Here is a 25779-nt window from a genome sequence, read left to right as displayed (position 1 = left end):
TCTCACACTACCACTAGAGTGAAAATACCGCCAGCATTCAAAAGTGACCAAAACATCAGCCAGGAAGCATAGTACACTAAGAAGTGGCCTGTGGTCACCACCTGCAGAACCACTCCTTTATTGGGGGTATCTTGCTAATTGCCTATAATTTCCACATGTTGTCTGTTCCATTTGCACAACAGCATGTGAAATTGATTGTCAAGAAGTGTTGCTTCCTTAGTGGACAGTGTGATTTCACATAAGTGTGATTGACTTGGAGTTACATTGTGTTGTTTAAGTGTTCCCTTTATTTTTTTGAGCAGCGTATTATAAGTGTGCCAAATAGAATTAAATTATTCAGTAAAAAAAAAATCAACACCGTGGAAGAGAGTTCCAAGGTCTTACTGCTCTTACAGTAAAGAATGTGGATTCTCTCTTCTCATGGCTATAGGCCTAGGTATAAAAAGATCAATGTACTGCATACTATTATATTTGTACATTGTAGTCAGATCTCTCCTAAGCCACCTTTTTTCCAAACTCATTAACCCACAGCTTGATAACTTGGTACCCTCATCCACCCATTCTTTAATTACTTTGGGTGCCCTCATCTGTACCCTCTCTAGTTCAACCATGTCCTTTTATATACAGGTGCCCAAATTTACACAATACTCCATACTATGCCTCTGGCTTCCCTGAATTTCTTTGTAGTTTACCCTCCCCTTTATTGATTACCTTCCTCATTTGGGTGCAGAGTACTGTAGATCCTGTGTCCAACAAAGTCAGGCCAGCTCTCTTATGAACCCACACCCCTCCTTCCTTCACCAGTTCTTGAGCCATGTGTTTGCCTATTTAACCTCCTACTGTGTCTCTGGTGTGGCATCGGGTACAGGTGGTGTTTCAGAAACTGCTCATGAAAGGTTGCCTTGTTGTGAGGGCAAAGGAGAGACTAACTGAATCACATGGAAAATCTTAAGGCATAGGGCACTATTTAAAGAAAAAAGGTTTCTCCATTGCAGATACTAATGTGAAAAAAAATTGTAATGGATTTCTGACTTTGGACTTTATACATTTGATTGAAGGCATTGTACCTTTTTGCAACAGGTCTGTGATGTATAGAGTGAAGTGATGTATATCTCTTTTCTGAGTGCAGTATTGGAGGATTGTTGAAAACTGTGCCAATAAGGAGGGTTTTACTGTTTTCTTAGTATCATGTGTTTTGTACTATAGACTTTACTTTTTTCGTTGTTATTAAAACCATCTAGTTCTGTTTACATTGCATTTTCTGTCCCCTCTATATGCATCTACTCTTTAATCACTCAACTACCTGGCTTATATATTTACATTCCGCTTACATACTTGCCATTATCATGGAAAACGTTTACATCCCCGTTGACATGACATATCAAATTTCTAAAACTCATCCCTGTATTTGGTCTCAGATAATAGCATTCTACTCTTATCTACAAGGGGGGTCAGACATAACCTTATTTTCACTTAAACATTTAGGATACTCTTTGGCTCCCACCTGACACATAGAAGTCCAGAGGTATATGACAATATATTTCCTGATATCTTGCAGATGTTAGAAAAGTTGTTGTGAACAGAGGCTAAGCTGTGTCATCTTATGCTCGAGGTGCCTTATCCTCTTGAAGAAAATTTATAGGGCTGTTACTTACCACTCCTTGTTCCAGAACTGTGTGTCTGCTAGTGGGTGGCCAAGGGTTGCAGTGCATGCCAATTATTATTCTTTCTCAGCATTTAGAAACCTTAATGGTTTTAGGTTGGGTTGCCACAGGGACCAGTGCTCCTGGATGACCCTCCATGTCACCCTTTTTTTGGCTTCAATTGCAGTTTATATTCTGGTTTCATCATATCTTTGATCCTGGATTAGTTTTTACCTTTCTACATGTTTAATCCTTTAACTTTGTCATTCCGGTACTCAAGAGTCTACTTCTGGATTTTGACCTCAGCTAAAAGTCTTGATAAATCTGGTTAGGGTCTACTTAAGTCTTAGTATACCCCCATCTTAGAAATGTTCTTTATATTATGTGGAAAGCAACCATGGAACACATTTTAGATTGTACTATTATCTCACATATCTTGCCAAAATACTATAAAAAAAATTATATATTTCGGTATGTTACTAAATTACATAGATGACTGTATACCTTATATTTGTAGTAATTTACTCAAGGATCATAGAGGTTTAAAAAGGGTTAATAATTGCAATAAAAGGGTACAGTTCTCAACAAGCTAACGTGTGAAACTATTTTAGATTCCTTAAAAATGACTGAAATAGAGTTCTAAAGGCAATAATGTCTGTGTATTCAGTGCACTTGGAAATTAAGCTGACACAGTAATACAGTCATTTGCTGAAAATGACAAAACTGCTGGCAAATGAAGGGTTACCTTGTTTCAAGGATGAAGGAGAGACTGACTCAATCACATGGAAAATCTTAAGGCACAGGGCCCTACTTGAAAAAAAGATTTTTCATTTCTCCATTGCTTGAACTAATGTGGGAAAAAATGGCACAGAATAAACTACTAGCAGTGCAGGCATTTGAAATCTGTTTTGAGACATCATTTGTTAGGCTCGCTGCTACTCGATTTAATTATTTTAACTCTAGGACAGGGCGAGCAACCTAACTATGAAATCTTGCTGAAAATTAGACTTCTGTTCCAGGAAGGAAATACATTTAAATGGATTAAAAAAAGACAAAGTTTGAATTGTTTTCTGAACGGTTTACTGTCTAGGTTCTGCGAGCCATTCTGTGTGCTTCTAACAGCGGTCTGCAGAAAGTTTTAATTGTCCAACTCGCTAACTGTGGATTGCTCATCCTTTCTTTTCATTGAAGTTTTTATGGCTTGCCCTGAATTCCTGTGATATGGCACCTAATTGTCTGACACTTTGGTATATTGGAATGCTAATGTATTGTAGGGTTTTACATCTTTAACAGAACTCAGTAGCACTGTTGTTTGACATCACTTATAGGAGATCCCTTCTCTTGTTTAGCTTGAAGAGGACTGTAGTATAGCTCAAAGGAGAGGGGAAATTTTCCCAAATATGGAAATGTTTTTCTAGCATTTAGGAGAGTAAGGGCCCATGCACACTATGGATATTTTACTTGGTAATTAATTTCCAAGTGGAATTTGCTGTCACTAGAATCCCATTATTCTCAATTGGATTCCACTGCTCATTGGACACTACAGAAATTCAATAGCAGAACTTCTCTGAAAGAATGAATTTGAATGAATTAGTCAATGGGACTTTGATTTCCAACACTTATTTCTGTGGTACAATTCTACGCAAAATAAACTCTAATTCTGGACACCACCGATTCCGCCAGGAAATTCTTTGATGAAAATACTCCATGTGATGTAATAGGGTCTGATATTTGCTTAAAGTTATTACTAAACGGAATGCTACATATAGTTATGACAGTTTGCACTCTTTTATAGCTCTTAATTTGTTGTCACTCATAGGGCATTGCTTTTTCATCCCTTTTCTTATTTAACTTCTCTTAATGTTAAAGGGGTTTTCTGGGCAGTTTTTTTCTTATATGAAGACTGGGCTGTATTTAAAATAACAAAGCAGCACGCTTGGTTTCCCGAGCGGCCGGTCTTCACTGTGATCTTCCTCTTTGTTAGTTCCAGTGACGTAACGTTTCATGGGAATCTGATCTCTGTAGTGTCTATTCTCATCAGCCACTGAGCACGCATTTCCTTTATCCACAAAATGAGGACTGCGGCAGAGACCAACTACTTAGTAAATATAAATGTAAATATATTGCTCTGTTATTTTCAATGCAGCCTCTACCAAATATTAAGAGACATTCCCTGCCCAAACAACCCCAATAAAATGTCCCTGTCATTTAGAAGTTATTTTGTCACAGATTGGTCAAGGTGTCAGAGATTAGTGTACGCTGTGGATTAAAATGTTCTATCACTTGATTCTCTCTGCCTTTCCTAATGATCAGTGGGATCTACGCATTGAGACTCCAACTGATCAAGACGCGTTGCAGTCACATGTCAAAAGTTTCTTTAAATGACAGGTACACTTCAAGAAATATGTTCACTATTGTGGCAATATCTGTAGCTGCAAAACACTGTTAAGGGGGCATCTTTGGTTAAAAAAGCATTTTGGGGGGGGGGGGGGGTATCTGTAACTGACAGATACACATCTCCTTCCTTTACCAAATCATGTTTGAAATGTGTTTTAAACATTACTGTTGCGTTACACACTTTTTTGATGTCAGAACCATATCCATTACAACGAGTCATAAGTATGCCTAAGTTCTCTGTATGAACTTTTGGCACAAAACAATGGATGTAGCCACAGTGGCACAGTTTGGACCTGGCCATAGGCCCAATTTCTCAGTGGTTGGGGAAAAAGCTTTGACTCGACAAAAAAGGACTTGCCAACCAGACAACTCTGATCACCCCTGGCTCAAATGTTCACTAGGAACAAAGCAGTTAAACTCATCAGAATTCCAGCCTCAGTGATATTATCAACAGAAACATTTTAGATTCACTTAAAGGGGTTCTCAGTAATGTGGTAAATGTTACTAAAATAACAGAGCACATTGAATATAAACTGTGTTAAAATTTGGATTTTAGCATACTGGTCTCATGGAATGTAGCCACAAGTGGAATAAGAGTTGGTGGAATTATTTGTTTACACATGTCTCTTTGATACAGGCAGCTCTATGGACATAATACTTCCATTGCTCTTTGTAGACATATTCCATATATACTACTTTGATGATGTTGGACTGGATGTCCTTGCTCATACATCTTGAGCATCAACACACAGTATTTTTCTGTGCTTTGCAAAGAAACTATTCATCTGCATCTATCCCTATCTCTGATGGAACTTAGATGTTTTAACTTAAACACACATACTAAGGCCAGTTTTATAGATTGGCATTTATGTTGCAGTGAACATTCATATGGAGAGCATATAAACTCGGATATTTCTGTTGGTGGTTTAAAAACCATAGTCCTAGTGAGACAAGAAAGCTATGCTGACCACCAAGCATCCAGACTATTTGTACATAATGAAACACTTTATTGTTTTTACTAGAATACTTTTATATGTAATAATTGCTTTTAAATAAGCTTTGACTGTTCTCGACAAAAGAATCACATTTGCTTTTACATTCTTTCTTCTGGCCATTGGGTGTCAGCACAGTTCACTGTCTGGGGAAAATTTTACAGCTGTGCGTGTGTAGACAAAGTTCACATTTTTTTTTGACCGCACTCTCCTTTTTAGTTAGGGCTGTGTTGTTTTGACTATTTTCCTGTTGTGACTTTAGATGTGCATTTTCCTAATACATCCAGTTACGACAGTGAACTAAGACAGGAAATGATTTCTACTTCGCTGCCTGCTTGGATGAACATTGCTTATGATTGTGGGAGTTTTGCTAAGCATTGATTTCCTGGGGTCAGGAATTGCGCAGGAAGCCTCATGTTTGCTAGTTGTTTCCAAAAGATTCCAGCTGTCTGTGACATCAAGCTCTTTTGAATATTGCATTCCGTGTAACATAAAGCTAGTATTATATCACATGTACATCTGACATCATCTATTTATAAGGAACACATTGCCCCTAATGACAATTCATTGTTATTTTTTAATGCCACAACTTAATCTGTGATTGGAACATGATATCATTTCACATTCATAATGTTGGTAAAAATAGAACTGGTATTTACAGTTCATGATTAATAACACTGTTACTCCTATTTGTATTCAAACAGGATCTCTTTCTAAATAGTAGATTTTCCCAGCACTATGTTTATACACTATGAGCTCATATTACTGATAATTGTGTCATTGCTATTCTACTTTTGTACAATTTAGGGCAAGGAAATTAGGTCTTTCTTAAGAAATAAGTTAAGTCCAGTGCCTAGGGCGGCACCTTTCAGCCGGCGACACTAGCTGCAAACAACTACAAGGTGTTTTTCTTTCTGCATCTTCTCCCCTGTCAGACTTTCTATTAAAACCAGTGTCTATCTGGAGGGGAAGGGGGACCCCCCCCCCATATATATGACACAATGCTTCTCCACCTTTCAAAGCCTAAACAAAGCCACTGCTAAGGAAAAACTGCCTAAATAGCGCCTGTGCTGTTTAACTGCTATTATCTGAGACTATGGCTCTGTGTAAAGGTTAAAGTATCAAGCAGTAGTAGTAGAGACATTAGAGTTTAATGTTGCAGGGAAGTCCATGTATATGACATCAGTGTTGCTGCTATTACCTCTGTGCAGGGCTGTTGCCCATAATTGAGATGCATAGAGGATATACAGGAAAAAGCATTGCTTCTCTCCCTAAGCTCCCTCATTCACTGAACTGCCCTGTCCCCGGCACCATGGAGGGAGCTGTTTGAACAGCTCAGTGAAAGATCAGAAGGTTCTTTCCCTGTTCCTGTCGCAACTGACCTGTTCAGAGATGGGAGGATGATTCAGCCTCTAGCAGTGAACTCTGACATTGTGGCTTTTAAATGTTGATTTCTTACATTATTGCACCTTTACTTCCAAGTCCAAAAGCTTTTAGAGCACCAAAAGTTGGGTGACTACTAATATGCATAATATTAGGGATCGACCGATTATCGGTATGGCCGATATTATCGGCCGATAATCACGATTTTGGGAATTATCAGTATCGGCAATTACCTTGCCGATAAGCTGATAATGCCCCGCCCCCCGCACCGCCCTCACCGCACCGCGACCGCCACCCCCCCTGACCCACCGCACCCCCCACCGTAGTGCTGGGCGGTATACCGGTATGGATTTTTGCCCATACCGCTATACCGGTAGGGCCCCTCCCCCACCCTCCGAGTCAATAAAAAAAATAAAAATAAACTTACCTGCAATGGGGGTGGTCTGGGCCATCCATCCTTCCTTCCTGTAGTGTCCGGCGCCATTCAGGGTGGAGGGTGTACTGGTACGGGCTGTCCTTCTCCGGGGGTCATCTTCTCCACTCCGGGCAGGCTCCGGCCTAGTATGCTGCATAGACGCCGCTATGCCGTGACGTCAGGTGCGTTGCTGCGCACAGGCGTCACTGCGTAGCGGCGTCTATGCAGCGTACTAGGCCGGAGCCTGCCCGGAGTGGAGAAGATGACCCCCGGAGAAGAAGGACAGCCCGGACCGGTGCACCCTCCATCCGGAATGCCGCCGGACACTACAGGAAGGAAGGATGGATGGCCCGGACAACCCTGACAGGTAGGGGAGAGAAGCGGGTGGTGGCGGCGGCGGCCTATGGCACCGCAAAAGCCACTGCAGTGCATTGATTTAAAGCGCCCGCTTTAAATCAATGACCTGCAGCGTTGTCGAGGGGGGATAAATAGCCGATAACTTATACCGGAATATCGGTATAAGTTATCGGCTATCGGCCCTCAAAAAACAATATTGGTCAATCCCTACATAATATTGTAGATACCCAGCTTTCCCAGATTTCTAAAAGTCAACCTTGCAACATTAATGCCGTTATTACTGCCTGGATGTAACTGCATCTTCTGCACTTTCCAGGGTATGCTGCTCAGCAGTCAGGACATGATGATAAGGAGTGAGTTGTAGTCTTAACACTATAGCAGTCAGAGCTTTGGATAGGCCACTTAAGAACATTCACAGAGTTGTCCTTAAGCCATTCATATTTTGTTTTGGTTGTGTGCTAAGGGTCATTGAGGGAGATTTATCAAAACCTATGCAGAGGAAAAGTTGCCCATAGCAACCAATCAGCTTCTTACATTTTGAAAATGATCTCTGAAAAATTAAAGAAGCAATCTGATGGGCAACAGGGTAGCTTTTCCTTTTACACAGGTTTTGATACATTTCCCCCATTGTCTTGTTGGAAAGTGAACCTTCGGCCCAATCAGAGGTCCAAACCAATCTGTATCAGTTTTTTTTTAATTAAGAATATCTGGAAAACACCTCCACAGCATAATGCTTCGCCACCACATGGATGACATTGGACTGGTGATGAGCAGTGCCTGGTTTCTTACAGACATGACACTTAGAATTGAGCTAAAAAACTAAATCTTATTTTCATCAGACCTGACAATCTTGTTTCTATCAGTTTTTTCTGGCTTCTTTCTGGCCACTCTGCACACAGGATCTTTGGTGGTAAGCCAGAGTGACCATTGGGTTCTTGGTCATATCCCTTGCTAAAAGCCCTTCTCCCCAATTACCCAGTTTGGAGGGTCTGCCAGTTCTAGGAAGAGTCTTGGTTGGTCCAAACTTCTTCCATTTCAGAATTATGGTGGCCACTGTGCTCTTGGGAATCAGTGCAGCAGAAAAGTTTTGTACCCTTCTCTGGATCTGTTTATTTACACAATCCTGCCTCTGAGCTTTACAGGCAGTTATTTTTCCCTTCATGTCTTGGTTTTTGCTCTGATATGCATTGTCAGCTATCAGACTTTATATAGGCAGGACTGTGTCTTTCTATCATGCCCAGTCACCTGAATTTACCACAGGTGACTCCAATCAAGGTGTAGAAACATCACACATATGAACAAGATAAATGAGATACCCATGAGCGAAATTTTCATTTTTCATTTTTAATAAATGTACAAAAATATCTATAATTCAGTTTTTAAATTCTCATTAGGGTAGGGTCAAACGTAACCCATCCACGCTGCAAATCTGTCGGTGACCTGACCCTAAAGTGGGCCTCCAGATGTACCGCCCAACACACCCCTCCCTCCCCCCCCAACAACGAGCAGCCACACTGAGACCTTCGAGTCACCACGCACACTTGCAGTGACATAGCAGATGTCTGAGTACACTGCGCATGCGTGCAGTGACTTGCACATCCCTGTGTCGCTGCTCGTAGCGGCACATTGCTGCTGCAAGCAGGACACAAGGAGAAAAATAGCTGGAAGCACAATACAGGGTCGGGTCACAGGTGGATCTGCAGCATAAAATATGCAGGGGACCCATTACTGGTGACCCTACCCATATAGGGTATTGATTGCAAAATGATAGGGGGAAAAATTAAAGGGTATAACACTTGTGTTTGAGTCACTGGATGCAACGGTTTATTCAGCCTCTGACTAATCTTAATAAGTATTTTTTAATGTGTCCAGTCTGAAGTGTGGAAATACTTTTCAGGCCACCTGTGTGGTATCTGATCACTATGGGGGACATTTATCATTGATTGCCTTAGTAAGCAAGTTCTTAAGGCCTTTTTGTTTGCTTTAGTTTTGTTTATGTGCTACATATTTATCAAACTATCACAGGGGTTGATACATTTGGAGCACATAAGCAAATCTTAAAAGTCGCAGCTAAAACTTGTGTGAGACTTTTTTCCGACTTTTTAAATTTGCTCACGTATGGGAGTTTTGTCCTCAAGCCAGACCTGGAAGTAGACTTGCGACTTTTTGTAAGGGGTTTGCAATGTTTTTTTTGCCTATGTGCGACTATGTACCTGACCACTGCAAAGTGAAAACGGAAATTTGCTTAAGTAAGGCTGTTTGTAACTTTTTGCGCACAAAAAAGGGCTTAGGCAAAAAAATGTACAAAATTAAAGGCTCTAAATACCTTGCTAAATGTCCCCCCATATGATTACTGTATTCAGGCACAGTATGGTGGTATTATAAAGTTAAAGTATAGTGGTGATATCCAGTCATGGCATTATTATGTCATCCAGGCACAATATGCTGGTAAGTCAATGTATTTATTATCATTTTGTGGTATGTATACAACTTCCAGATTCTGGTATATGATATTGTGCCCTGTATTTTCCAACAAAGGTCATAAATCTTGGGAAACACAGTCCCTACCACTGACCATCAAGACCTGGCTGTGTACTAGGCAAAAGTGCCTAAGTATCACTATGGGCGCCAGTTACATTTATCAGTTGTATCATCAATATGAAGTATTAAGATTTTGCAGTTGACGATCAGGAATTGTGTTATTGTTAATCGTTCGTTAACACTGGCAACTATTAGAATTGCTCAAAAACAAATAAACAATAACAGGGAAGTGTAAATGTGTCTTTAATGGGGATGTATTCAGGCCTAGTGCCTATGGCAGCATGAAATGTAAATACAGTCCTGGTTACAACCCTACTACATGGGTTATTTTTGGCCTAAAAGGCCGATATTTCCCTGTGTATGTGATAGCGATCATCCTACAAACTTTGTTGACTGATTGCTTAGCTTTGTCCTGTCAAAAACATCACATTGTGTAATAGGGGATGCGCAGGCAATATATTATGGCAACAAAGGGCTGTACAAACAATCCAGCATTCCTTTTGTGTAGCACTGCCTGCACTAATGTGGAGCCTTAAATAGGTTCTGTAAATGAGCACCAATCATATATTCTAATGCATTCTAATTACAACTTTATAATGCAAATGATTCAACAGGTTAATATTTACATGTTTTAGTATAAAGTGCTTACACTTGCACTGGTTAAACAATTCACTGTCCTCTAGCCAAGAGTCCAGGCAGTCTTAAGAAAAGCTTTATAAAAGCTTTGTAAATAGTAGTTTAATGCAGGTAGCGTTTAGCAGCTTTAATTTTAAACATTTGTTTGTATAAAGCTTAGAGGAACCCCAAACACTATGCCTAAGAACCTATACTATACTATGCTACATTGTATCAGTTTAGGAATAATGTAGCAATCTAGAATCATTGGAAGTAAGGTTAAAAAAAACTCTTAATATCATGCACATTGCACATTCATTTGGTGTAGAATCATATTATGGTGCCTAAATAAGTCTACAATGCTTTACTTTACCTCTGTTTGCCTAAAAGTAATGAACAAGGAGCACATAGGAGTTTTACGTTATTCTCCCCCCAAGAAGCAATGCTGTGTAGCATTGAAACTTGCATAGTATGAAACCTTAGGGACTCGGTGTGCCTCTGTACAGCCTCCTGCACACAACTATAGCAGGTACAGGAGTCTTAATATATCTTTTTACTTTTAGCCACTGAATGTAAACAAGAAGGTTTACATTCACTGACAAGTTGTAACGGCAGTGGAGCAGTGAATCTGCTGAACCTGTGTGGATGATGGAATGGGCCATACCAGGGAGCGGAGTCTAAGGTGTCGCTGGTTTTCACCAGAGCCCGTTGCAAACCTGAATGGACTTGCTGCAGCATGCGGCACGCAGGTCACTACCCATGTGTTATGTGACACAGGTAGGATGAGGCAATCTCAAAGTCTGGACAGGCAAGATGTCAGGGCAGGAAGAACAGGAGCAAGGTCAGGTCACAGAGCAAGAAGTCTGGAACACTGAAGACTACACACAACTGAAATGCTTTCTCTAGGTCTGTGAGCACAAAGATCCGGCAAGGGTAAACAGGAAGTACTGACACTGATGTCAGCAAGCATCAGTAACCAATTAAGGGCGCACTGGCCCTTTAAATTACAGAGTGACGGCGCATGCGCGTCCTAGAGGCAGGTACACACACACCGGTGACCTGGGGCAGTGGAGGAAGCAGGAGGTGAGCCCAGCGTTCACATGCGAGCGCATCCTGCGAAGCGAACCATGGTACTACCGGCAGAGGAGGACAGGGCAGGAGAGCGCTCACGGCCAGCGTGTCTTGCCAGAGCGCTAGTTGTAACAGTACCCCCCCCCCCGCTTTGGTCTCCACCTCTTTGTAGGTCACAGAAAATTAAGGACCAGGTCATGGTCCAAGATATTCTCCTCAGGCTCCCAGGACCTTTCCTCCACCGGACCAAACCCCTTCCAGTCCACTAGTAAATAATGTCTCCCTCTTATGGTCTTCATCGCCAGAATCTCCTTAACTTCGAAGACATCAGAAGAACCAGACATGGGAGTGGAAACAATATCTTTTTTCGAAAACCGATTGATAACAATTGGCTTGAGAAGGGAAACGTGAAAAGAATTTGGAATAAGTAGGAAGGAAGGCAGACGGAGCTTGTATGAAACCAGATACATTTTTTGCAAAGTTTTGAATGGTCCCAGGAATCGAGGGCCCAATTTGTAGCTGAGAACCCTAAAAACGGATTTATTTGGACGAGAGACGGACATTGTCGCCAGGAGAGAAAGTCGGAGGAGGCCTTCTTCTCTTTTATCCGCCTGAGATTTCATACGGGAGGAGATGTGAAGCAAAGAACGCCAGGTCTCCTGCCAGATGGACATGAAATCTCGAACTTGTTCATCAACAGCTGGCACACCAGAAGAGTCTGGAAGAGGTAGGGCAGGATTAGGAAGATGACCATAGACTACAAAGAATGAAGACATCTTTGTGGACTCAGAGTCTTTGTGTTTGTAGGAGAACTCCGCCCAGGATAAGAGATTGACCCAATCGTCCTGTCAGGCCAAGACAAAATGACGAAGATTATCTCCCAAGATTTGATTTACTCTTTCTACATGGCCGTTGGTCTGGGGATGATAAGCAGAAGAAAAGTCCAGCTTGATTTTTAGACATGAACAGAGGGCCCACCAGAACTTGGAAACAAATTGCACCCCATGATCTGAAACAGTGTAGGATTAGGAAGGCCATGTAAGTGAAAGATATGTTGAAGAAAGTGTTGCGCCAGCTGAGAAGCAGATGGAAGACCAGGTAAAGGAATGAAATGAGCCATCTTAGAGAACCGATCAACAACCACCTAGATGACCGTATTGTTACAGGAAGGTGGCAGATTGGTGATAAAGTCCATAGCAATGTGAGACCAGGGAGTTTCTGTTATAGGCAAAGGCTGTAAGAGTCCTGTAGGTCTCTGCCGTGGAGTCTTGTCGCGGGCACAGGTAACACAGGAACGGACAAAATCTGTGACATTGTGTTCTAGGTGTCATTATATAACTCATATATGGTATTTTTCACTAGGTTTCTGATCTAAAGGCTTCATTTCCAAGTTTACTATATCCATGAGTTAGTGGGAGCAGCCTAGTTTATATGATCGCTTCACTGACTGCACACAGACAGTCAATGTATATCCTAAGAAGCAGTAGCATGAAGGTGATTATAGAACAGTACTGATAAAGGGTAAGATCAAATAATGGGTAAGATCAAATAATGTAAACATGTGTGTTCTCTCTGCAGTCTCTGTATGGATCTCTCCAATCACTTCCCCACCAGTTTCCCTCCTTGTCATCTCTTCCCATAGACTTGTATGGGAAGCATATCACTTGATCCTGTGGTGAGCTGCTATTCTGTATTGTAGTTACAAAAAGAGTTATTTTCAGAGTGAATGGTGAGTTTAGAGGGGGATGGGGTAGGAAAGAAGCCTGATAAGCAGAGAAAGAGGCATTTTCTCTGATAAAAATATATTACAACAAACTTATGTTCCATGTTACTACTAATTTATGCAAAACTGGCTAAAACAACAGTACTTAAGGGTGGAGTTAGTTTTTAGCAAACTTTATAAAACAACAATTTTTTTTTAAAACGAGGATAAGAATGAAATAATGAGAGACAGAGAGAGAATTTAGAAATATTTCAAAATATGTCCTTAATACCTGAATTGTAGACAATTCTGCAGCATTTATAGAGAGTACAGGTAAACTTTCTAACTTGTGCTCGCCTTCATAAGGATACTTGCTTTTCTGCAAAAACAACAATATACATTATAAATGAAAATAATAAATTTGCATTAAATGGTTGAGTATGAAAAGCAAGCTATAGTCCTTAATTCATGAAGCTAAAGTGATCTGCACATTTCAAACAATGTTACTTCTATTCTACAACCACATCTGTGTACTTCTTTCAGACATGAGTATAAAGAATTCTTGAAGAACTTTGCTCTGAGCATCAAAATAGGCTATCCAACTGTTGAAAATACTGAAAATATTTCATTGCAGCAACATTTTTTAATCATTGTGTACTTATGTATCATGACTATATTGTGAACACCAAATCCAACAATCTATATGATTAGACTTGAAATGTTTATATTTTAATAACATAAAAATGTCTGCTTGAACCAATAAAAATCTGCTAAATAGCCTTGCACCCCCCCCCCTTTTCACAGGAGATTTTTAAAGTGGATCCTGCATGTCACCCAGTCAGAGGCTTTATGCCCAGCATAGGTGAGTGGAATGAGCATGTTAGGGTCCCATCCACAGTGAGGCCACTTCCACGTGATGGATGGGGGACATGTTTGATAAAAAAAAAATGGAGGCTCTTAGCACACTTTTTGAACGAGTGCTGCTGCAACCTACTTTTTTTGTGTACTTTATAAAATAGACATACATAGAATAGACTTACAAAGTTGTTGTATAGATGCTTAGTGTCACTTAGAAGATGCTTTGCCATGTTCAATATACTGTCAAATTCTGCTTTAGGATCTGAAGGCTTTGGTTTCAAAAGAGGAATCGACCATATTCCTTCACATAAACTCATAACAGCTAGAAGTAATTGGTAGAAGCTGCCTGAAATGATAAGAAAGATGTACTGTAAACAACACATAAAAATCAATTCAGAATTTGTATATGATGACTTTATTGTACACGTTCAAAAAATTTTATATCATATAATCGTTTTTCATTTTTTCTTCTTTGGGATCCTAAAATTATAATGTACATTTCTTGGGTCTCAAATCTGGAAACAAGGCTGATGCTTACTAAAATAATTGTATTGTCAGATTGCGCAATGAGTTTTAAGCAGATCTCAGCAGGAAAACGGTTGTAAATAAGCCAATGGCCAGATAGACCTAGTCATTATGATTCCAATAGTCCTCTCAAACAGCAAAATATAAGCCCTTTTGTTAATATCCAAATAGGCTTGAGTGGGCAGGGGGCGTTCCTTATCACAAGCAAGGACCTAAGTAAATCCATCCCATGTCCTCTTAATCCCCTTCCCACAATCCTCATGCATCTGCCTAACCTATTTGACTGACAGCCACTAGATAAAGCTGTTGCAAAGTATATTGGCAAAAACTGAACCACTGTGTGCCTGTGATTTCATATGAAGATATGTAGAGATTTTAATGCTGAACAAGAGGTGCCTTCAGCTCTATAGCGCCATAGGGAAAGCCATAATCAGTTGCATAAAATACAAAAAGAGAAACTCTTAAACTGCACCTTTTTTCTGACAGAAATGAAGCACATTAAATGTAGGTCTGGTTGAAGAGTCATATAATCAGGATGCTCTCAGCATTGTTAAGTATAAGTCAGACATCCGTACATGCTTTGAAACTTTAATTAGGCCATAAAGTTTAACTGTACAGAAAACAGCAATAAAAAGGACCCTTTACTATTTCTCATTTTATTAACCTCCTTTCAGCATCTTTGAAGCAGCCTTGTATTGGCTATGTATCACTTAACGTATATACACTGCTCAAAAAAATAAAGGGAACACTTAAACAACGCAATGTAACTCCAAGTCAATCACCCTTCTGTGAAATCACACTATCCACTCATGACAATCAATTTCACATGCTGTTGTGCAAATTGAACAGACAATGGTTGGAAATTATAGGCAATTAGCAAGACACCCCCAATAAAGGAGTGGTTCTGCAGGTGGTGACACAGACCACTTCTCCGTTCCTATTCTTCCTGGCTGATGTTTTGGTCACTTTTGAATGCTGGCGGTGCTTTCACTCTAGTGGTAGCATGAGACAGAGTCTTCCACCCACACAAATAGCTCAGGTAGTGCAGCTCATTAGGATGGCACATTAATGTGAGCTGTGGCAAAAAGGTTTGCTGTGTCTGTCAGCGTAGTGTCCAGAGCTTGGAGGCGCTACCATGAGACAGGCCAGTACATCAGGAGATGTGGAGGAGGCTGTAGGAGGGCAACAACCCAGCAGCAGAACCGCTACCTCCGCCTTTGAGCAAGGAGGAGCACTGCCAGAGCCCTGCAAAAAATTACCTCCAGCAGGCCACAAATGTGCTTGTGTACACTCAAATGGTCAGAAACAGACACCATGAGGGTGGTATGAAGGCCTGACATCCACAGGTGGAGGTTGTGCTTACAGCCCAACACTGTGCAAGTCGTTTAGCATTTGCCAGAGAACACCAAGATTGGCAAATTTGCCACTGGCGCCCTGCTGAAAGAGTCTGGTGACGCCGTGGAGAAGTTTCTGCTGCCTGCAACATCCTCCAGCATGACCGTTTTGGGGGTAGGTGAGTAATGTTGTGGGGTGCATTTCTGGCATTTCTTTGGGGGGGGGTCGCACAGCCCTCCATGTGCTTGCCAGAGGTAGCCTGCCTGCCACTAGGTACCAAGATGAGATCCTCAGACCCCTTGTGAGACCATATGCTGATGCGGTTGGCCCTGGGTTCCTCCTAATGCAAGACAATGCTAGACCTCATGTGGCTGGAGTATGTCAGCAGTTCCTGCTAGAGGAAGGCATTGATGCTATGGACTGGCCCGCCTGTTCCCCAGACCTGAATCCGATTGAGCACATCTGGGACATTATGTCTCGCTCTATCCACCATTTGCATCACAGAATGTCCAGGAGTTGGTGGGAGCTTTAGTCCAGGTCTGTGAGGACATCCCTCAGGAGACCATCCACCACCTCATCAGGAGCATGCCCAGGCATTGTAGGGAGGTCATAAGGGCATGTGGAGGCCACACATAGTACTGAGCGTCATTTTGACTTGTTTAACCCCTTAAGGACCACAGGTTTTTCCGTTTTTGCACTTTTGTTTTTTCCTCCTCACCTTTTAAAAATCATAACCCTTTCAATTTTGCACCTAAAAATCCATATGATGGCTTATTTATTGCACCAGCAATTCTACTTTGCAGTGACATCAGTCATTTTACCCAAAAATCTACGGCGAATCGGAAAAAAAATATCATTGTGCTAAGAAATTGAAGAAAAAAACTAATTTTGCAACTTTTGGGAGCTTCCGTTTCTACACAGTACATTTTTCGGTAAAAATTACACCTAATCTTTATTCTGTAGGTCCATACGATTAAATTGATACCCTACTTATATAGGTTTGATTTTTTCGTACTTCTGGAAAAAATCATAACTACATGTAGGAAAATATATACGTTTTTGTCATCTTCTGACCCCTAGAACTTTTTTATTTTTCTGCCTTTGGGGCGGCCATTTTTGTATTGATCGGACTTTTTGATCGCTTTTTATTCATTTTTTCATGTTATAAAAAGTGACAAAAAATACGCTAGTTTGGACTTTGGAATTTTTTTGCGCGTACGCCATTGACCCTGCAGTTTAATTAATGATATTTTTTATACTTCGGACATTTACGCACACAGCGATACCACATATGTTTATATTTATTTTTATTTACACTTTTTATTTAGTTTTTGTTATGGGAAAAGGGGGGTGATTTGGACTTTTATTAGGGAAAGGGTTAAATCACATTTATTAACTTTTTTTTTACACTTTTTTTTTTGCAATGTTATAGCTCCTATAGGGGGCTATAACATTGCATACACTGATTGCAAGCACTGCTCACTGCAAAGCCATAGCTTTGCATTGATCAGTGTTATCGGCTGTCGATTGCTCAAGCCTTAATCTCAGACTTGGAGCAATCAATCGCCGATCGGACACGCCGGAGGAAGGTAAGTGACCCTCCGATCGCGTCCTAGCTGATCATGACACCACATTTTCACTGCGGTGGCCCAGATCAGCCCCACTGAGATGCGGGAAGGTTTTACTTTCGTTTTAGACGCGTAGTTCAAAGTCTAAAGGATTAATAGCGGGCGTCACCGGAATCGCTGCCGCGCGCTTTTAGCCCCGGGTCCCGGCTTCAGTTACCGGGACCGACCCAATATGACACGCAGTCCCCGCGTGACCGCGCGGTATATATCGCGGGAGCCGGCCACAGACGTAAATATATGTCCGTTGTCCGTAAAAGGACATTACATCAAAGTTGGATCAGCCTATAGTGTGGTTTTCCACTTTTATTTTGAGTGTGACTCCATATCTCGACCTCCATGGGTTGATAAATTTGATTTCCATTGATCATGTTTGTGTGATTTTGTTGTCAGCACATTCAACTATGTAAAGATGAAAGTATTTCATACGATTAGTTCCTTCATTCACATTCAGATCTAGGATGTGTTATCATAGTGTTCCCTTTATTTTTTTTGACCAGTGTAGTTTTCTCGAGGAATATACCAGTTAAATGGGGCATAAAAGAGCCCCAGCTAGATCTATGGGAATTAAAATCCACCAACTCCTGACTTAAACAAGACAGAATAACATTACCATATGTATTTTCATAACCATTTTTCTCATAATGACTCGAACAAATTAATATTGGAATATTCTGGTACAAGCCAATAAAAATCCAACGGATATATGCTGGGAAAGTAACTTGATAAAAGAACCATGTTAGATTGAAAGTCTCACTTTGTCTGGTTTAACTAATAAGGGGCCAGTGCCATAACCACTGTTGTAAACATGCCACCTAATTAAAAGAGAAGGAGGTGTGTGGGCCACAATGTTTATTTAAGTGGTCTCGAACAGCTGGATAACAGAATATTGGCTGCCATCCACCCAAAAGGCAATGTTTCTTCTACATACTGTGGAACACCAGAGAGGAAGAAAGTGATACAACTATGGAACATGGTAAATGCAAATTGCTTACTAGTAATGGCACATTTTCCTTCAATTGCCAAGCAACTGCAGCTGTTTAGACAAGAAAATCCTTTCTCATGTACATATTAAAAAATGACCCAAATTTGAATGACACACTATTTAAAATCTGGGCATCCCAGGCAACTGCCTGGGCCCCAAGCATTGACATTATATTCCTATTTCTGAACTATTACTCTCAAAGGTTACAGTTACATTAACCGTATTTTTCGACGTATAAGACACACTTTTTCTTCCCCAAAACTGGGGGGGAAAAGTTGGTGCGTCTTATACGGCGAATACACACCTATCGCGGCGGTCCCTGCGGCCATCAACGGCCGGGACCCGCGGCTAATAGAGGACATCACCGATCGCGGTGATGCCCTGTATTAACCCTTCAGACGCAGCGATCAAAGCTGACCCTAACCCGGCTGTGAAATCGCGGTGTACCGAACAGCTTACAGGACACCAGGAGGGACCTTACCTGCCTCCTCGGTGTCTGCTCCGTGCCAGGATCCCCTGCATGGCTGTCACTCTCCTTCGACATCATCATGTCGCCCCGCACGCCGTCCAGCCATCCAATAGGAGCAGTGTGCGTAGCGGCGTGATGATGGCGACGTGATGATGGCGACGGAGAGCATGGATCTCGGGGAAGAAGACGTCCGGAGCGTCGGGGACACCACGGGGACGTGGCGACAGCGATGGAGCGACATTCAGGGCATCGGTCATGGGTCTGGAGCGGTGGGGACACGTGAGTACTACCTCCTATACCTGCGGACCTCCAGATGTTGCAAAACTACAACTCCCAGCATGCACGGACAGCCAACGGTTGTCCGGGCATGCTGGGAGTTGTAGTTTTGCAACATCTGGAGGTCCGCAGGTTGAAGATCACTGTTGGGTTCAGAATCTTTTTTTTCTTTCTAGATTTTGCACCTAAAATTGGGTGCGTCTTATATGCCGGTGCGTCCTATAGGGTGAAAAATACAGTAGGTCCCAATGATAAAGTAAATGTACTGTATATAATACTATTAGTGTACTACATCATCACTATGTCCATCAATAATTGCTTCTATTTTAGAGCACTTTTAGAGTACTGGCATTCGTAATAAACCAATAAATAACTTCTTCCATTGCGGTTGGCCCCCTATAAGAGGTAGAGCTTTATTTTGGAGAACATTCTAATCATTAACAAGTTACAAGTTACTTCTCTCTAATATAAAGTAAGTATTGCATTGTCCTGGACATCTGAAGCCATGAGAGTTCAAAAGTTGCTTAAAAGCCTCTGAACTAATAGGGAGATTTATGAATGGACAGTCTTTTGTTCTCAGCTCTCTCTGTCATTGTGACGTCTATTCCTGGCATCTTTGGCAGAACACTCAACCTCAGCTGCCAGATCAGTAACAGGAAACAAATGTGAAAAGTTTACCCTGTTGTTCTTTTGTCTGTCTTTTTTTCCAGTTTAAATAAGTATTGTAAGACATACCAAAATTAATAAAGAAAAAGAAAAGCCAGGAAATAAAAATGCAGGATATTACATTTGTTTTTCTTAACCCCTTAAGGACCCGGGGTTTTTCCGTTTTTGCATTTTCGTTTTTTCCTCCTCATCTTTAAAAAATCATAACTCTTTCAATTTTGCACCTAAAGATCCATATTATGGCTTATTTTTTGCACCACCAATTCTACTTTGTAATAACATCAGTCATTTTGCCCAAAAATCTATGGCGAAACAGAAAAAAAATCATTGTGAGACAAAATTGAAAAAACAAAACAAAAACTATTTGGTAACTTTTGGGGGCTTCTGTTTCTACACAGTACATTTTTCGGTAAAAATGACATCTTCTCTTTATTCTGTAGGTCCATACAATTAAAATTATACCCTATTTATGTAGGTTTGATTTTGTCATACTTCTGGAAAAAATCATAACTACATGTAGGAAAATACTTTTAAAATTGTCATTTTCTGACCCCTGTAACTTTTTATTTTTCCGCGTATGGGGCGGTATAAGGGCTAATTTTTTGCGCAGTGATCTGAAGTTTTTAGCAGTACCATTTTTGCATTGATAGGACTTATTGATCGCACTATTTTGAATTTTGGAATTTATTTGTGCGTACGCCATTGACCGTGCGGTTTAATTAACAATATATTTTTATAATTCGGACATTTCTGCACGCGGCGATACCACATATGTTTATTTTTATGTACACAGTTTTTTTATGGGAAAAGGGGGGTGATTCAAACTTTTATTAGGGGAGGTGTTAAATGATCTTTATTCACTTTTTTTTCCACTTTTTTTGGCAATGTTATAGTTCCCATAGGGACCCATAACACTGCACACACTGATCTTTTACATTGATCAGTGGTTTCTCATAAGAAACTACTGATCGATGATTCTGCCGCTTGACTGCTCATGCCTGGATCTCAGGCACTGAGCAGTCATTCAGCAATCGGACAGCATGGAGGCAGGTAGGGATCCTCTGGCTGTCATATAAGCTGTTCGGGATGCCACGATTTCGCCGTGATGATCCCGAACAGCTCCCTGAGCTAACCGGCATGGTTTTACTTTAACTTTGAACGCCGTGTCTAAAGGGTTAATAACGTGCGGCACCGCGATCAGTGCTGCGCGCTATTAGCCATTGGTCCCGGCCTCTAACAAGGCCGGTCCCGACCCGCTATGATGCGGGGCCATGCCGTGGCCACGTGTTATGGATTGGGAGTGGACTCATGACGTACCGGTACGTCATGGGTCCTTAAGAGGTTAAAGGGGTACTCTGGTGTAAAAAAATTTTAAAATCAACTGATGCCAGAAAGTTAAAAAGATTTGTAAATTACTTCTATTAAAAAATCTTAATCCTTCTAGTACTTATCAGCTGCTGTATACTACAGAGGAAATTCTTTTCTTTTGTGATTTATTTTCTGTCACAACCACAGTGCTCTTTGCTGACACCTCTGTCCATGTCAGGAACTGTCCAGAGCAGGAGAAATCCCCACAGCAAACATATGCTGCTCTGGACAGTTCCTAATATGGACAGAGGTGTCAGCAGAGAGCACTGTGATCGTGACAGAAAAGAAATAATAATAATTTTTTATAGAAGTAATTTACAAATCTGTTTAACTTTCTGGCACCAGTTGATTAACAAAAAAAAAAAAAAAAAAGCTTTCCACCGGAGTACCCCTTTAAGTAACTTTAGCTAAATGTGAATTCCCTTTACTTATTTGCTGCTAGAAAGATATAATACTGATACAAGAAAAAAAAAAGTAAAAAGTTTATAATACCTAGTGCAGACAAAAACTGTTGGTAGTGCCTTCAGGAACAAATCAGATGGCAATTTATATTTTTTTTGAATAGTTCTGTCAATTAGATTACATTAGATTGGTTACTATGAGCAAGACAGTTCTTGTCTGCATCACTTTTCATACTTAAGGCCTACGGTCTGTCAGTACGTTATACAGAATAGTCCAAATAGGATAATTAAAGGGGTATTCCAGGCCAAAACTTTTTTTCATATATCAACTGGCTCCGGAAAGTTAAACAGATTTGTAAATTAGAGCAGGTAGAAAGAGTATGAGTCCGGCACTGCTATGCAGGTGAAGGCAGTTTACTGGATAATAGGTATCCGCTTTCTCAGGTATGGGTAGAGACTGAACGGTGTGTGCTATGTCGGGGTGCTGGTTAGAGAAGGCACATATCGCTTGACACAATCGGGACAATGTAGAGAAAACCGCACTCACCCGATCAACGTGCACAGATTCTTTATTCCGTTGGACATCAACATAGAACACAGGAGGACTTATGGTCGGCAGGAACGCCAGGCGTTCCTGCCGACCATAAGTCCTCCTGTGTTCTATGTTGATGTCCAACGGAATAAAGAATCTGTGCACGTTGATCGGGTGAGTGCGGTTTTCTCTACATTGTCCAGATTTGTAAATTACTTCTATTAAAAAAATCTTAATCCCAATAGTTATTAGCTTCTGAAGTTGAGTTGCTGTTTTCTGTCTAACTGCTTTCTGATGACTCACGTCTCGGGAGCTGTACAGTTCCTATGGGGATATTCTCCCATCATGCACAGCTCCCGGGACGTGATATCATCATTGAGCAGTTAGACAGAAAACTTCAGAAGCTAATAACTATTGGAAGGATTAAGATTTTTTAATAGAAGTAATTTACAAATCTGTTTAACTTTCCGGAGCCAGTTGATATATAAAAAAAAGTTTTTGCCTGGAATACCCCTTTAATACAAGGTAAAATTTATAGAAAGACGGTGTATAACATGTGACCCTTGATCGCCTAGTGGTAGACATACAATGTAAGAAAAGTGATCATGCATAATAAAAGGCTGCACAAGAAAAACATTCCAAATCAAGCCCCAACTTTATTGGATAACAAAAAATGTACAGAAATGTTCCGTTCATTAAAGTCAGATGGTCAGACATTGAAGAGCAAAATGTCATAATATAAGCCAAAACGTGCCGTACAAAAAAACTACTAAAACGTGGTAGTGTTAGACGCATTACTACTAAATGTTGTGTCTTAATTTTAAATAAAAAAAATTGGGCATAACCTTTTTAACTTAATTTGACACTACACATATATACTATTCTTTCCATATTTAGAAGATTTAGGGAGCTCATTTATGTCTACTGCAATGAAATTGCATTTCTTCCCATGTGTAGCAAATATAGGGAGTTCGTTTCATTTACAACTATGGAGGTCACATGACCTTTATAACATGTGTCTTGCCTGTCTTCCAAATATACATAGTTGACGATTCTGGGTGCTATTACATATTCAAATGTTATTCATGTTTTGTTCACATTTTGGGATGTCTGTTTTTGAAGCTAAAACCAAAAAAGATGAGAAGTATCTGCTGTCTTTTTATACACACACATATATATATATATATATATATATATATATATATATATATATATATATATTTATTTATTTATTTTTATTTTTTCCTTTTTAGGACCCAAAGCTGGATTTGGCTTCAAAAAGTACCTTACAAAACCTGATCAAAACCTAAATGTGTAAGAGCTGGTTGAATAGGTTGTTTTTAAAGCTGAAATAAGTGCTAAATATAAATAACAGACTAATTGGTCATTAATATGGTCTTTCTCAGCATATACATATTTTCTTAACCAATTCTTAACATATTCTGATTTACCTTTTTGTAATTGTTTTCTTAGAGGTATTCAAAATAAAAAGTAGAATATTAAGTATTAATCCAAATGTAAATTGCAAATCCAACATACTTGTTAGAAAATCAATTAACCTCCTTAAAGTCATCACAGCATGAAATGTGTTTTCCCTGGTCGTTTCCCTAATTGGCCTTAGAGACTGCATGCACTTAATCTAAACTTGGTTTAAAGATCACTGAATCCCCTTTGGGCTATTTAAATCACTTGAACTCTGGAGCAAAGCCAGCTATTCATAAGTGTACACAGGGAAGACATTTACCTAGCAGTTACATATACGTTCTTAGTTCTTGTTCTTCCTAGCAACTTTATGCACAAACTTTTCTCGGCTTTGAAGAGCAATTCCACACATATAGTTCTGGAATTTAGGACCATAATGTTTTACAGCAAGTTGCCTCTTTCAATTTTTTAGAAAACAAGCCAGAAACATGTAGTATTTGTTTCCTCCAAAACTCTCTTAGGAAAATGCATATTTATTTTATTTTACTTTATTTCCTGTTGCATATAAAATGCCAATATATTTTGCAGTGAAGTGCATAGTTTATCACATTTATATCAGTGCCAAGTGTGTCAGCCTCACCACCCAAACCTCCGACATCATATATCAATATGATGCTATAAGTTTAGAAAATATTGTGCCGATAATATTCTGGCATGAAACTGACCTTAGGGCATAACTGCACTGATTTACATGTCTAAAACCACAAGGTGTTGCATTGAAAACCCTGCTCCCATTGACTTCAGTAGGGCCAGGGCTCATGTTTATAATGGTCTGCACCATCCGTACTATTAACATTACTGGAAAGCCAACCCATAAAAAAACCAACATAGGGAAAATTCGCTTTGGGTTTCACTGAAAGGCCAGGTATGCGCTGTATAATGAAAAGTAAAAATACTCCACTTCTCCCCACTCATGACTGTGGCCAGGCCTGGACTGACATCTGCAGTAGGGTTTCCTTTCTAGTGATCGCTAAATGAATAAACAGTCACTAGTGACTGTAGAGGAAGATGCCAGTCTTGGCCTAGTCACAGAGCAGAGCGCAGGTGAGTATTCTCACACTAAATATATATAGTTGCCTACTATCTCTGGCTCAAAGGATTTAAGTGGTGAATGCAGGGACGCCATCAAGGGGGTACAACTCATACTTCTGTAAGGGGCCCGGAGCTTCAAGGAGGCCCGGCCGGCCCTGTCCTTTTTTTTTGCTTGTCAGTGAGTGACTGTGTTTGTCACTCACTGACTGCTGGGGGCCCACCACTGTACACTGCATGCTGACTGATTGACTGACTACATACAGTCAGCCAATTGGTCAGAATGCAGCAGCGCTCCTCTTCCACACATACCTCCGGCGCCAGCAGCCACTGCCTCTTTAAATCTGCAGTGGCCAGCGGGAGGTCAAACTACCCCCTTCCCTCCCTATCGCCCGTCCACTCGCCGGTAAAAAGCACAATTCACATTGCTCCTGTCCGACTTCCTCCTGCCACCAGCACCGCTCTGAGCTGTAGGCACGCACGTATACAGTTCAGAGCAGGCCATGACCTCTGCCCTGACGCAGGCGCCGATGACGCCACTCATCGGCGCCTGCCCTGTGGAGAAGATAGGACGCAACCCGGCCGTTGAAGATCGCTGTGTGGGACATGGTGTGTATATTTTTTTAATTTTTTGTATGCGGGGACAGGGGGGGGGGTGTATGTATGGGAACCACACACATCATGTTACACCTGACAGCCTTTGGGCATGCTGGGAGTGTAGTTTTGCAACAGCTGGAGGCATACTGGTTGGGAAACACTGTCCTAGCATATTCAGCATACACATTGTGTTACACCAGTGTTTCCCAACCAGTGTGCCTCCAGTTGTTGCAGAACTACAACTCCCAGCATGCCCAAAGGCTGTTAGGGCATGCTGGGAGTTGTAGTTTTGCAACAGCTGGAGGCACACTGGTTGGGAAACACTGTCCCAGCCTATTCAGCATACACATCATGTTACACCAGTGTTTCACAGTTAGTCAATACGCCATATACACCCCCACACACACAGTTCTGGAGTCTTGCATTGTTTTAGTTTGTCTGACAGATTCCTGAATCCATCAGAAGGATGTGCATCTTTTTATGCTGTGCTGCTAGGAGGTCTGGGACAGGGGGTG

General features: G+C 40.8%; 1 protein-coding gene across 1 annotated transcript in view; it reads right to left on the bottom strand.

The window, feature by feature from the left end:
• The window catches only part of IL11 (interleukin 11), a 50790-nt gene that overhangs the window by 3103 nt on the left and 21908 nt on the right, over nucleotides 1–25779 (bottom strand). Inside the window, exons 2-3 of the mRNA XM_056541705.1 lie at nucleotides 14157–14320; nucleotides 13409–13495 (exon numbers count right to left, since the gene is read on the bottom strand). Coding sequence (XP_056397680.1) covers nucleotides 13409–13495; nucleotides 14157–14320 — 251 coding nt within the window. The remainder of the gene's footprint in view (nucleotides 1–13408; nucleotides 13496–14156; nucleotides 14321–25779) is intronic.

The sequence above is a fragment of the Hyla sarda genome, chromosome 10 (assembly GCF_029499605.1).
Source record: "Hyla sarda isolate aHylSar1 chromosome 10, aHylSar1.hap1, whole genome shotgun sequence".
In the NCBI taxonomy this organism is placed as follows: domain Eukaryota; kingdom Metazoa; phylum Chordata; class Amphibia; order Anura; family Hylidae; genus Hyla; species Hyla sarda.
Note: the sequence above shows the minus strand (reverse complement) of the source record. Positions and strands in the feature narration are given on the sequence as shown.